This window comes from Taurulus bubalis, assembly GCF_910589615.1.
Source record: "Taurulus bubalis genome assembly, chromosome: 18".
NCBI classification, from domain to species: domain Eukaryota; kingdom Metazoa; phylum Chordata; class Actinopteri; order Perciformes; family Cottidae; genus Taurulus; species Taurulus bubalis.
The window spans coordinates 14,457,833-14,472,808 of NC_136606.1; the positions used below are offsets into that span (position 1 = coordinate 14,457,833).

A 14,976-nucleotide genomic window follows, 5' to 3' on the forward strand; every position below is an offset into this window, starting at 1 on the left:
TAAATTGTTTCAAAAACAGCAATGATGCATATTGAATGTCACAATGATTAACATCATTACCTGTGTTTGTGTTTATTTGTATATGTAATATTGCATGTTTTTATTTTCTGTTTCTTTTACGACTTGTTAAGAGACTCTCAGGGCAATGTGCACTTTAAATGAACTGAAGGTGAAGTTAAACGTGAGGTGGTTAAAATATTTTTTTGGTATCTTATCATTCATGCTTTATATTTTACATGGTACTGTGCATTCCATGCAACACTTATACGCCAATATTGTTTTGTTTGTGTCTTGACTGGGGCAGCTGCATCTGTCAAAAAGAGCAGATGTGGCCCGTCACTGGAACTCAGTGGTCGTGCATGAAGTTGACCTCCTGTGTAAAAGAACGAGTACTGTAGGGACTCGGCTGTCAGAACGCAGACTGACATTCAGAAGAAGGTGTGTGTCTCTCAAAAGACTGATTGCTCTGTCTGAAAAAGCTTACCCGTGTATCACGTTACTCAAAACTGTATACAATGTTAGTGTGTGTGTGCGCGCATCACAGGTGTCCAGACAAAGCTGCCTACAACAGGTGCTGGTGTTGGTACAGTAGAAACGAGCCCAGCAGAGCGATCAGTCGGAGGGCCTATTTAAAGCTCCTCCTCCGCTTGGTCACAGCCTGAAATTGAAGATGAATGCGTGACAGTACAACTCGTCTTTTGTCACAAGTCTCCCTCTCTGGGGGGAATGAGATGATGTAGTCGTCACAGTATACACACAGAAATGAACGAGTGATAGATCAAAACACGGCAGTAAACTGAATCCTGCAGTGTCTGCATCCTAATTACATGTGAATCTATCTTGCTTTGCAAGAGCATGCTGCAATAATGAAAATGGTTTGAGTACTTGCACTCATTTATTTCTGCAGCACAAACCAGTGGCAACACCATTTTTAACTGTTCTCAATATAATGAGAAAACATCCACTATTACTGTAAAATTGACGAGTAATATGCATAGTCGCTGCCATAATCATGCAGACACGCTGAATGAGTGAAACCCATCCTACATATAAAGTACACACGAGCAAACATTTGTAGCATAATGATTGGCTTAAACATTTTGAATTGGTATCAGAAAAATATGCTGCGCTAATGTTACTTTTTTTGCTGCAAAAGAAGTTTCCCTTCAGCACATACCATTATTTTATCATTTGAGCATTGAACGGTTTGCTGACCTTTATTTGATTTCATACCAATAATTCAAACAGCAAAAGAGAAGTTATTTAATGTTTATAACCCAAAGATGACATTTTAGCCCTTTTAACTGATTTTGTTGTGCAACATTTTGAAACATCAACATGTCTGTGTCTAATAAATATGTCTAATCGCCTGCCTTTTTTAATACAACACAGTACAGAACAAGCATCATTAATATGGAATCGACAGTATGGCACCCTATTTATTTCCAGTATTCACACATCCTCTCATACGCTTCATAGCCAGACAGAAATATAACTGTTGCATGTGCTGTATAGGACACAGCCGTTGAGCACAAGGGTACATTTCAAGGGCCTATTGCTGTTTTTCTAAGGCTTCTAATTCAGGTCGGTACAGTGATTGAATGGAGTGAGGCTTTAGATAAAGACTTAATGAATGGAATTAGCTTTTCAAAAAAACAAATACCTCAGTTTTACATCATGAGTGTTTGAGATACAAATGGAGAAAAACATGTAGCTATAAATTTCACAAATGTAAAATGTGAAACTTATAACATGTTACAAAACATGTGCGCTCAGTAGTTTTGCATAGTGCTCTGGGTGATTTCTTTCAAGGTAAACATGCATTTTTCCGTCAACTCGCTGATCTCCAGTCAGACCTGAGAGGAAGAAAATACATATTTATAGAATGGCAAATTGATATACTTGATGAATATAATACATGATACTGATACTTGAATATAAATAAAGGTTTGGATAGTTTGAATGCTTTGAGCTCACCCAGTTTTCCAGCCGTTCTTTTAATCTTCTCCAAGGCCGACTGCACATCTCCTCCCTCTGGAACCAGGACCTCCATCTCTCCCACGTGGTAGCCAAAGTCAGCTTGGTCCAGATCTATCTGCACCCCCTTCTCCTCTAAAGTGAAGGACTTTCGCACTGTTGTAAAATCCGCAAAGCACACAAGATTCATTTCGCTCAGCCAAGACTCGTCCTCCTGTGGCAGTCTTGCCTCGGTCTCTCTGTCCCCACAAATGTCTTTTATGACCTCTTTCACTCTCCGTTGAATTTCAGGCAGGTCGGTTATCTCCTTGTATCGAGAACACAGTGCTGCCGCTTTAGATTGTTCTTCAGATGACTCTTCTGTCCCGGTGGCCGTTGTTGGGCACTTCAACTCCCAGCAATCTTTACGTTTACGCAGCCACATGTCTCTCAGAGTCAGGTCAAACTTGGGGGTGTCAAAGTACTGGTCACGAAACTGGCGCTGACCAACACACACTGCTGCGCACAAAGAAGTGGGAGGAGAAAGACAGCCGGTTTAAAAAAAAATGGATGTCTAAATATTAAGACGCTAACGAGGCTGATACAGATAATTAAACTTCACTATTAACGAGAGACAGATGGTCCGTGTCAGTACAGTTACAGTGAAAACCACAGCAATTAGTGCCATTAAATGAGGTCCTTCAGTGACCATTTGGAAGCGGATGTGGATCACAGCATCAGTTAAATGTCTTAGTTCTAAATTTACTCATGAATAAACGTGTGGTAAACACATTGAGCACATACCCCCGATCTCCTCCAGTCTTTTTAGAGTGTCAGCGTTGAACACAAATTTTCTTTCCACTTCCACGCTCATCTGAAATGACACAATAAGATCAACACTAATAATACCATATGCTCACAAAAGTAAGTTAGTCAGTAAAGATTTTTTTAATTCTTCGACTTTTTACATGTATTTTACACTAACCAATGGTGGAAACAAAGTACATATATTCAGGTAATGTGCAGTAAGTTCAGTAGCAGTACAGTTTTGAGGTACTTGACTTTTTATTCAAACAGATTTTTTAAATTTTGTATGTAATATCTCATAGATTAAGATATACTAATAAGATATTATACATTATTTATATAAATTATTTTAAACTACTTTCACTTCAATCTACAGCATTAAAATGCATCTTACACAGTAATGCACAATTAATAATAATGATATAATATAACTGTGTGTGTATATGTATGTGTGTGTATATATATATATATATATATATATATATATATATATATATATATATATGCATGACTTTTATAAAGTAACTTATGCAGCATAAGACTTACTACAGTTTTTTTAAAATAAAGTATAATTACATTGTGTTACTACTCTCACCATTGCATTCAACCATGATTTACTCAGGGTTCTCAATGTCTTTGCTTGGTTGATTTTGCATATTCATTTAATGTGGTATTTAATAAGGTATTCTGTTGACTTTATATATTATATTATTGCCATGCCCCAATGCCAGTAAATGCTCAAAACTGAACTGCTATTACCAACTATAGTACTATATAGCACTACAGCAGCACAGCAGTAGCTCCTGCAGCCGCACCTGTGCCATTATGAATCAGTTTCCAATCATTTAGCCCGAGCTGCTGTTGCAGACTCACACACGAACGTGTCAAAAGTTGTAAATACCACCGTCCACGGAGCGGACTGCTCTTTCACACACCTTTCTCAAATCGAGTCCTTTAATCCCAATATTTCGGCATCAAAAAGTGAGCGACAAATCAATCCGAACAACCCCTACACGTCAGCGAAGTTTATTTGTGCACAGGCGCAATTAGAGACACCTATCGCGGTGTTCAGGAGCATCACTTCCTGTCCCAGTAACGCAGTGGCATACGGATGGTGCAGTTTTAATCCCCTCTGCTTCATAAATATTTATTACACATACTCCACTGTTGATGTGCGCCACACCTATCGTTTGATTAAAAACACGTTATAAATCGTGTGTATAAGGCGGAGCAGAGCCTGTTGCCGTTACTTCTCTATTATTCAGCCTTAATTAACTCGTCACACTCTTTGTGTCAGAACGGGGACTCATCATGTATTCACCTTTTCATGTAAATACGAGTACGGCTCTCACATTAGAGGGATTTAATGCAATCAACGCATCGGCATACTTTTTTTGGGGGAGAGAAATAATCTATCATGACTGTTTCTTGATAGCTCAAATGGTAATCGCCATTTCAACCAACACACACGCGCTAATAATCTAATATCTGCGGGGTTACATAAGGGATTTGATAGTCTGTCCCCTCTGAATGTCAGCAATCAGCCTTGGGGGGAGCTGTGGTCTGTTTACTAGAGGAAAGAGGGGAAGGAGAGAGGGATAGGGCGAATGAAGGGAGGGGGAGAGAGAGAGAGAGAGAAGAGAGAGCGAGATAGAGCGAGATAGAGAGAGGGAGGGAGGGCAGGCAAGAAAACTTTTCACTTCTGAGGAGCCACGGAGGAAGCGTGTGTGTGTGTGCGTGCTGGAGCGGCGACCATGCAGGTAAAGACGCATTAGCTAATTGCTCCGAACTTAATTAAACGTCATTCGCGATCGGTTAATTGTGCAGATTTGAGCGGGGGAGAGTGGCCTCGCGACCGGGAGAGGGGTTGAGCAAACGACAGATTGTGCCCCCTACTAATCCGATCCCGAATAGAAATCCAACATTAAATCCAAACTTTTTCTGCCTCTCTCGTCTCTCTCTCGCCTGCTCTGCCGACACCACCCCCATCGTCGAGGCGACCGCGGCGCACGTACTAAGCTTCAAGTAGCCTCTTTCTTTTTTTTTTGGTGCCGTTTAATTCTTTCGCCAATTACGGCTCGAAGCTGTTAAAATGGTAGTTTAAATGGCCATGTGTTGCACCGTGAGTGTTTTAAGGGACGGATCGGAGCGCTAGGACGCGTCCAAAGGGGGTCTGCTGCCCGGGCGGCGAGGGGAGGAGGGGTCGGAGTGTTTTCTAACACATCTGTACACGGAGCCCACGTTCATTAATTAAATGGCTTTGGTCCGGCTAGGCCTCAATTTGCGCTGTTGAGCAGCAGGCGGCGGGCGGCGCAACACTAGATGCCCGACTGGCAGTCCACAATCAGAGGGGTAAGGAAATAACTCGAGGCCGACGTTTTTGATGTTCCGCTTCGTGAGAGTATTTTCCACTCCGAGGGTGAACTCGCTCGGTGTACCGAAGCTGCAGTTCCCACCTGGACCGGGGCAGAGTTCGTCGCGAGCTCCGCCAGTTGGGAGACAGTTTGAGGAGCGGTTAATTATCTTGCCTTGCTAACAGGCTAGCTAGCGAAGTGACACGACTGTTATTAGCTGAACCTCCTTTTTTGTTTTTGTTTTTTTTGTTTATCACTTTAACGACCGTCCAGCCGTCGCCGATAGCCTTTTGCAAACGGGACCGTGCACACGCCTGCCCCGTCGTCTGCGGGTTCACGGAGACGTGTCCGGCCGCCACCGTGGGCTCATTTTCAGCAAACTAAGCAGCGGAACAGCGTTTCCAGAAAGACGACCGTAATGCGACGTTACAGAGGGGGGCTCCTCAGCCTAGCTTGCTAGCTAATTGATTCGTCTCTGGTAGGCACAGCTAATTAGACTGCTCGTTAATTAGCCAGCTACGAGCGGAGAAGACGCCAATCCGGTTATGTCTCTGCTTTTTTAATTGTGCAACTCGAAATGCGGAGGTTCACTTTAGCGCGTTGCTCTGTGTGGACTTGTCGAAACATTATCTGGTCGTATAGCTCTGCTAGCTTGCTAATTGGCATGACGAGGAAGTGAGGATTATGGATGTGTTGGTATTTCTCCTCATGGGCATGGTTTGCTTGTGTCGGCTGTAATTTGTTTTGGGATCACAAATGCTTGCAGAGAAATACGTCAAAGCTGTGTTGTTAAAATCCAGACTGGTGGTCTATTTCGACTTCCTACTACGTGGGAGTAACAGTCATTTGATCATGCAGGTCGAGCCTATGCAGTATGATTTCAGATCATATTTAGTATATTGGCCACGTTCCTTGTCCTTGGTCAAAACTGTGGCAGGGTAGAGATTAGTGGTAGGAGACTCTGTATACTCTTTATATTCTGTATACTCTTTATACTCTTTGTTAATTGTGGAACTGTGCATGTTATGATGATTGAGTGGGACTCCACTATATTCTGCCTTTTAATACAGTTCATGTGCACATGTTGTACCAGATGAGTTTGTGGAAAATTGAGATGGTTTGCGAAGCGGATTTAAACAATGAATCTTTTATCTAGATTTTAAAAGCATTGTATGACTACTCCTTTACCTTTCAAAAGGTGCAATTTAAACAATTGCATTATTATGTAATTTGATACGGTCTTTGCAGAAGAAATGCTGGGAACCTCCCAACCAAACATAGTTAATGGTTGCATGGCACTTCAAAGACCTGTAAGAACGGGATACTGATCTAGCAGTCCTGTTAAAAGGGACACGGCATGCCCATTGAAGGGTATGGTAACTGGCCTCCGATTGTGGGTTCAAATAGTTAAACATGGCAATGTATGGTGAGTGTTGGTCACCTAGCTAAGGTGTGTAATCATCACGTATACTTCTATCTTGTTGGGTGTAGCTCCCTCCTTGGAGATATTTTCGATTCTGCATTTGTGATGAATAATAACAGCCCCTAGAAAGAGTAGGATTCTCTAACACCTATTTGTTTTGTTAGGAGGAGTCTGGAGAGACAGTGAGTTGTGAAAGCAATGGAGTGGCAGAGTGGCTGTGCCCCCTGTGCCAAAAAAGGCAAACAGACAGATCCTCCATGTCTCTACATCTCACTGGGCAACACAGCGTACTTCCATCTTGTGTCGACAAACTGCTGGACATTGTAAGTATGGCTAGGCTGTATGGCCGCGCTGTACTCCTTGAACGGTTGTTGAACTGTAGTACTTTGGGTAGTACATCAATTATGTGCGTAATGTTTAATGAGCCCACTTGTTGCTGGCTGATATACAAGGGTTGGACAAACTATCAAAACGCCTTGTAATGCAGTAGCTCTGCAGTAAATACAAATTATGTGATGTGGAGAGGACATCTGCAAAAGCAAAGAGGAGCAGTAGATGCATCACAGCTTTCACCAAGGTTTAACATTTAAATTTACTTGAATGCATATGAGTCTCGCCAAATCAGCATTCACTGCTAGGCTACTGTATTATAATTCACATTTTGTTACATTGCCTACCTTCCGTCACACATGTTATGATATGGGAAAGGATCCCTTAGATGGATAGAGAACTCTATTAATACCCTGCTTTTCATGCAACAAAAACACACACACAAAGAGAAACAAGTAAGATGAGTTCCATGTATGCATTTGGAAATGTTAGGAAACAAAACAGTTTATCTTGGACTCGTATATAATTACACTGTTTTTTTTTTTTAACCTAATTACTATATCAATCTAAATATTAATGATCAAACACATTTCTTAATATTCTAATCCAAAGAACCTCACCGTAACAAAGTGATATTTGTTGGATACGCTGGTTTACCCACAATCCCGGCAAAAATACACAGATCTCTGCATAGTTTTTTTACTACATTAGTAATTGGTAGTGTGAATTGTGACTTTTGAGGGGGGGTTCTGTCCATGACTTGTTGGTGCAGGTTGAGTTTTGTCAGTGTTCGTGTTCATTATTTTGATCGTTTGAATATTTCCTTGTTTGGATTAACCAGTTACCAAAAATGTCAGTGTGAAAGTATTTTAGTAGTTGAGCCCAAATTAGGAAAACGGCATCTCAATGAACACACTTTGTAATGGTGCATGACAATTGAGTGTGTTGAGTGTTAAGAAATAGAAGGAATTTTATTGGTGGATGAATTGATCAAAGACTTAATTTATGCCTTCAGGGTAGTTTGTAAATTAAAGGCTAGCCAAGCGATGTGTATTATAAACACACATCATTAGGTCACACCCAAATGTTGTGCAGCTCAGAAGCTACATAGCATTCATTTTGCAGAGTTAAGTTTTCTATGGGAATTTTGCTGAGACTCTCCTTTCATTTTCTTTTAACAGGCTGTTCTAAAACAGGGTGGCAGTGGAGGAGAAGAGGAAAAAAGTGCTCTAAAATCATCAGGTGAGTGTGAAAAATACTGCTGATGTTTTATTATCCAGCCAAACCTGATTTAGTTCACAAATGGATTATTATAATGTAGATTTTTAGTTTTTTTGTTGTAGTATTAAAATGGTGTTTCAAAGCTACATAAAAGAAAAACTAAGAAAGACATTTGCAATAGAAAATTGTCCCTGATGTGTGTTGCCTTGGTGCAGGTGGGTAAAAAGGTTGATATTTGTGCACTTCTGCTATCAGCTGGACCTCCATTTACTAGAACATAGAAGTTAAACCTGCATATTAATTTCATCAGATGCTGAATCTTCACAACTGAAGCACGCTGAAGACGTCTGTTCAGATCCCTGCCAATCTAGTGAGAGTTCAGACGCTACCCAGACGCTGGGAGACAAAGTGATGGAGGAAGAGAGAATAATGGAACAGGAGGGAGGTGAAGCTGAGCCAGAGCCAGAAGAGGAGGGAAATCAAGGCACAGGACCCAAACGGCAAAATGCAACTGAAAACACAGAAATCCCAGATAGTAGTGAAAAGGTAGTTGGTAAAAATGGTGCGCCAACTGAAAATAACACCCAGTCATTCAAATGCAATGCCTGCCTGGAAACTTTTCCTGGCAGAACTGCCTTGAAAGTTCATTACAAGTCGGCATCCCACACTCAGAGGATCACACAGGGCTCTGCAAAACAAGGTGGGGACATTGATCCCTCAGTTCCTGTCCTGTCTCGGCCATACATATCAAACAAACCCTACCAGTGTGCTGTATGTCGAGTCGCTTACAATCATGCCATCACCCTTGAGAGCCATATGAAATCGGTCTTGCACCAGACCCGCAGCAGAAATGCTGGAATTGTTGCACATGCTACAAACAGTGCAGCTGCTGGTTCGGGAGCTACCACCACCAGTGCTCTAAACACTGTAGTGACCACATCTGGAAGTGTAATCAGTCAGCTAGTTACCACCACCAACTGTGCTGCTACTGGGACCTTGATGTTGACTACCACAAAAGACGGAAAACGGATTGAAACTTCACAAGTGGCTCCGTCCCTCCTCACCTCCCCTGTGGCCTCGGCTCAGGCGATCTCGGCCTTTCTCACCCTCCTCACATCTAGTCCCAACACTCTCTCGCACTCCCTCCTCCCCTCCCTGTTCGCGGCTGGTGCTGCTTCAGGCGCCGCCGTGCCTCAGCTCGTGCCTCATTCTCAAATGGTCATGCCCTTGATCTTGAATGGGCTTGGAGCCCAAACCCAGCAGCACATAGAGAACCAGCAAGGCCAGCTCCTCACCCAGTGTGTGCCATTCGTAGGTCTCAGCACAGCCCAGCAAGCCCTCCTAACCCAAAGACTTAACAGCTTACAGAACCAGTGGCCCTCTGCAGGAGTTCAAACAAACATGCAGCCCTGCCTGGAAGAGCAGACTCTACAGTGTGAGCGAAAACAAGAAAGACACGACAGTGACGAGACGCAAGAGAAAGTCTCGGATCAGATCCAGGTCAGGAATAACTGGACTACAGAGAATATTAAATCGGAGAAACTTATGGAAGAGGACAGTAAAGAATCTGCACAGTGTCCTAATATAGAAGGCAAAGTGAAGGTTAAGAATAACGAAGACAATGGGAAGGCGCATAGAGATAGCATAACAGATGGAGACAGCTCGACTAATCAGTTGGACCTGGAAGGTGATAAAGCAGCTAGCCTCAATCTCTCCCCAGTGGGCACAGAGAAGAGCCTCCGCAATAAAAATCTCTCGCCTTCTGCATCTGTGCCCAGCAACTCAAGCCTCAGTCCTTTGAATTTAAACCTTACGCTTAGCCCTGATTCAACTCCTCAAAAATCCCATTCGGGCACTAGCCCCTGTGGCTCTCTTGGGACCCCAAAAGCTAGCCCGAGTTCAAATGCCTTAACTAATAACCAAACTCGACCCCTTTGTAATGCATTGGGATCCATTTATCCAGACCTTCCAGTGCTGTCGGAGTTCCAGTCGGAAGTTCTCTGGGCATTCTTTGAGTCACGAAGTGAGGCTGATGCTGCAAGTCCTCCCCATGAGGACTGTGAGGCGCTGGGCAGAGAGGTGGGACTTTCTGAGGCAGAGGTACGCAAGTGGTTGAGCCAAGCTCGGCATGCAAAACAGAAGCAGAGGGCAACAGAGTTTGAACACCTGCGACGCTTGGCGGAATTTACAAGGCATGCCCAAATTTCTGACTGTGACTATGACGACGAGGAAAACTCACTGATTATAGCCGAAGGTGATGATGATGTTGAAGCGTCAGGTAGTCAGGCAATAGATTTGTCGAGTACAAGAGGGAAACGCAGAAAGAGAGATTTGGGGAGGGAGGGTCAGGGCGATTCCTGTCTCACTTCTGACTCTGAAAATGAGGTGTACACCTCTGTCATTGTGTCTGATGAGGAAAGTCAGAATGGGTCTTTGAGGGAGGGTCCTGAGAGCCCGGCTAAAGATGAAGCACATTGCGAAGTCCATGGTGATAAGGGGCCAGTTGGAGGAAAGGTCTTGCGCTCCACAACTGTGTTTCTCTCTGATGCAGAGGATGAGTATGAAGATGAGGAGGGTGGAGGGGGTCAGAGAGCAAAGAGGAAAAAAAGAAAGGGGGAGTTTGACCACGACGAGGTGGAGGTGAAGAAGGAGAGACAGGACCCCGACGTGGATCTAGAGTTGGATGCCCAAGGGGATCCTCCGAGTTCACAGATTCCAATCAGTGCTCTCCACTCACTTCCGCTGTCCCTTGCTCCTTTTTCTACTCAGTTCCTCAGCCCCTATGTCCTCTCTCTTACTCCTTCCGTGGTTGATGGGAGCAAATTGCCCATTTTTCCTAACCCACCTACTATCACACGCTTCTCCAGCTCTCTTCTCTCGCAGTCTCTCTCCGCCAACAGTCAAACTTCCCACTACCTTTCCAATGGTGTGGACTGTGAGTCTGCTCTGGATCTCAGCATGGGGAGAAACAACAAATCTGCTTCTTCCTCATCATCTCTGGCTGATAAAATTGCAGCACAGAAGGGACAATTGCTGGATGGGCTTGGCTTGAGGCCCACGTCCAAAGGTCTTGTAGTTGTCCAGGTGAAGCCTGAACCTGTCACTTCCATGGTTTCTTCCAACAGCAGTGTGAGTCTGATGAACTGCAACAACATGACAAAGTCTAGTATTTACATGAGGGCTGCAGAGAAAATGAATGCCACACTATTGGAAAGGGAAAGAGAAAAAGAGAAGGAGCAGCAGCAGCAACAACAACAACAACAGCAGCAGCAGAGAAAGTCCAAAGGAAAAAGATATCGGGATATGCGACGTTCAAGGACCATCATTCAAGCTGAACAACTTGACATTCTGTATGGCTGCTATTTCAAAGACCCAAATCCTGGGAAACATGAGTTTGAACAGATTTCAGAGTGGGTCCACCTCCCAAAGAAGGTTGTTCAGATTTGGTTCCAGAACATGAGGGCGAGGGAACGAAAGGGCGAGGTCAGATTCATCAGTGACGGGACCCTGGCAGCGGTTGGCAAACCTCTCATCAAATTTACCTGGCCTCTTTCCAAACCCATTTTCTCAAACAAGCCTCCTTCAAACAATACTGGGTGTATCACAACTCTTCCAATTGTGCGCACCCTCATTAAGACGGAGAGAGACCCTGTGAAGGAGCTGGGCAAACCTGCCATGGTGAAAAAAATCGCCCCAGTTCCTATCAAGCCCAAAGAGGTTGTTTCCTCTAGTACAGTTTCTCCTGTGAGCAGCAGTGCTTCTGCAGTGCCAAAGACCAAGCTCGAAACCACCAGCAACGTAACTATGGTCAAAGTTGCACCCAAAGTCCACGCCCCTGTCATTTTACCACCACCCAAGGATCCAATCTCTATTGCCCCACGACCGGCCCAGAAACGAAAACTAGAAGAGGAGAGCGAGGAAGAAAAGACCGATGAGGAGAGAGATAACGAAAATGAGATGGGTTCTGGACCGGGAACCACTAACCGCATGGTGCCCAAGCTGCCCTCAACGCCCATCAACAACAGGCCTCATGCCACAACGGTGATGCCACAAAAACAGAATGGGCTCAACTACTGGACCCCCAAGGTCCCAATTAAGATCAACACTCTATCGAGAGCACAACTGTTTCTTCCAACGCACACATCTCCTCGCACCATCCCACCTCCTCCAACCCCCAGCATTGCGCCAGTTAGCCCGAATACCCCCATCTCTGCCAAAGTGGCCAGCCCCTCCACCCCGGTCCTGGCGAAGTCAAGCCCGTCAGAAAGCAGCTTTCTGCCCCACTCATCCAGCCGTAGGCCACGTACACACTTGTCCTGCCTACAGCTGTCCATTCTGCAGTCCTGTTACGAGACCTGTGCCCACCCTAATGCCATGGAGTGTGAGGCCATCGGCACTGAGCTCAGCCTGCCGCTCAAGGTGGTGCAGATTTGGTTCCAAAACACCAGAGCCAAGGAGAAGCGCTGGAGGCTGCAACAGGAGAAAATGGTAAGCTGGGAAAGTAGATGTAATAAGCAAGTTTTTCTTAAGCAGTTTGTACAACATCACATACTTGTTAATACAGTAGGATATACTAATGGTTAGCAGTAAGGTCAATGAGGAGAGGAACATTTTTCATTTGTTGGCATCAATTGGAATTCTTTTGTCATGTCTTAACTTTCAGTGGAATCAAATTGTTGTGCACTTATTGTTGTTTTTTTTTAAAGTTTAATGACATTGAATAATTTCATGCTAATTTTAAAATAACAAGTTTTTTTTCTTCTGCAAAGCAGTAGAGCACAGTTAATTATTATTGAATGCATTATTTATGATTTAAAAAAAAAAAAATCGGAAAAGTGTTTCCATTCATATGAGGAAATTGATTTCTGCTATAGTGCTCTATTCAAGTGATTATTCTTTGTCCTGAAAGCTAAATGTGTCTGAGGCTGGAGTACACTACAGCGGGCATTCAATGTTTTTAACACCGTTTGTGGTATTGCTCCAACAATAGCATATATTGATTTACAAGTATTGCTTACCTTTTGAGTAGTCAAACTATTGCTCAAGAACACACATTTTGCTGCATATAGAAACAAGGCTAATTAAAACAATAAAATGTTGCTTAATTGTGCACATCAATTATATAGATTGTTTAGTTTGAACTTTAAATGATACGACATTGAAACTAATTCCCCCGCTGGTCCTGTCTGTCCCCCCCCCACCTCCCCATTCCCAGTCTCCTCTGTCAGGTGGAAAGGTGGACATGAGCTCAGGAAGCTACCTGCAGTACAACGCTCTCAAAGCCAATCGTCCCATTCTTCCCAAACCCGTTCAGCTGACCGTTACTGAACCTCCAGCTTCCCCAATGGCCGGCCAGCCGGTGCCAAAAGAGACCCTGACAGGCCGCTGTGATGCCTGCAACGTCTCCTTTGAATCCCGGGCTGCAGCGAGGGCCCACGTCTTCTCCCCACGGCATCTGGCGACCCTGAGAACCACTAACTTTGGCCAGCCGACGACGCTCATCAACAAGAACGGAACCGGTAACGGAGGACCTGGCAGTGTCGTGCCAGGGTCTCACTCTGCGTCGGTATCCGGCTCTGGAGGCGAGCTTGTTATTGAATTGCCTCCACCGACGTCCACCAGCAACAGTTAAAGACTCGGATCAGGATTGGTCTGCACACTGACTATTCTTGGACCCATTTGGGCTCCTCAGATTTTAATAAACAAATTTGAGCACTAATCCTCAAAAGCTAATATTCTTTAGTTTTTGAAGTTGGCTCCCCCTGCACCCGCTCTCCCTCGCTCAACATTCACTGACTCGACATCCGTTGATCTATAGAGTTCACCTGAAATCCAACCCAACAGCAGACTATTTCCACGCTGCTTCACACTAACTCAGTTGCTGTCTGATAAGTGATGAACACTTCTCAAGTCTCCTTCAATCCTTACACACTTTATCCAAACATTTTTTGGTCCTAAGCCTGTGGTTATATATATGTATAAATATATATATGACCTTACTTTAACGACCTTCCTATAATTTGTAAAGGCACTCAACATGCCATGCTTGAACTGTGCTACCCTAAAGACTGATGCAAATGTGTTTCCTCTTTGGAAGTGGCCATTTGACGGAAGGCCTGGAAATTTTCTGGGATAATAAGATGAAATAACTCCCAGTTTTCTCCTGTGGAATTGTATTTCTCATGCCTACTTTCACTTCTAGGGCAAAGGTTGCTTGGATATAATATAACTGGACTAAACCATTGGGAGAGGAAGAACTGGTAGTGAGTGTCACCTTTTTTATTTTCTACAAGAGTGTGATCTGAAGAGTGTTGTGTCCACTCATTTGGGATTAAAAAAAAAAGGTACTTTAAAGAGAAATAGGGCTGTTGAATTGTCCCCATTTACATGTTCATAGTTTTCACGACAATCCTAATAGACAGGGCAAAAAGAGGCTGAGGAGCGTAGAATCTTGGCATACCGCACTTTGACACATTTTACATTGTTTGAAATGTTTTTAAGCATTCTAATGCAAGTGTCTTTTTATGGAAAGATACATTGATGCATGATGGATGCCTTAATATAAATCACGTGAAATAAATTGATTTTTGCTAGTCAATAAAACATGCTTTAGGTGTGAGCATAATTGTGCAAGAAGCAGAACTGGGTATTTAAATGAAGAGTTCTGTTGCAAAATGGTTTTATATCAATCTTTGGGGGAAATATCTGAATGTCATATTCTGTACCTAGCAAATCCTGCCTGTAAAATTGCCAGCATCCTCTTGGCCAAGGACTATAATTACCAACTGTCTTGTTTTTATTACAAATTACTTTGATCCTGTGGATTTCACTTTCCCTCCAAATGGTGTACATCTCATTTTGAAATGCAGCTCTTCAAACCTGTCG

At 43.5% G+C, this 14,976-nt stretch overlaps 1 protein-coding gene across 2 annotated transcripts; it reads right to left on the minus strand.

Annotated features, from left to right (window-relative positions):
- Positions 1-1,062: 1,062 nt before the first annotated feature.
- Positions 1,063-3,771, minus strand: thtpa (thiamine triphosphatase). 2 transcript variants are annotated; one of them, XM_079234324.1, is made up of 4 exons: positions 3,699-3,771; positions 2,761-2,830; positions 1,978-2,472; positions 1,063-1,856 (listed from the first exon to the last, which is right to left on the minus strand). In XM_079234324.1, the coding sequence occupies exons 2-4, from the start codon at positions 2,828-2,830 to the stop codon at positions 1,756-1,758; spliced, it is 666 nt and encodes a 221-aa protein (XP_079090450.1). In that variant the 5' UTR covers positions 3,699-3,771; the 3' UTR covers positions 1,063-1,755. The 2 variants fall into 2 exon arrangements, with proteins under 2 accessions (XP_079090450.1, XP_079090449.1); XM_079234323.1 differs by having other exon boundaries at positions 1,978-2,475.
- Between the last annotated feature and the right edge of the window lie 11,205 nt (positions 3,772-14,976).

Excerpts from the sequence above, each read along its gene's own strand:
- thtpa (XM_079234323.1), bottom strand. The coding sequence starts at position 2,830 with ATGAGCGTGGAAGTGGAAAGAAAATTTGTGTTCAACGCTGACACTCTA. Across the intron at positions 2,476-2,760 it reads AAGACTGGAGGAGATCGGGG|CAGTGTGTGTTGGTCAGCGC; the intron begins GTATGTGCTCAA and ends CTTTGTGCGCAG. Across the intron at positions 1,857-1,977 it reads AAGAACGGCTGGAAAACTGG|GTCTGACTGGAGATCAGCGA; the intron begins GTGAGCTCAAAG and ends TCTTCCTCTCAG.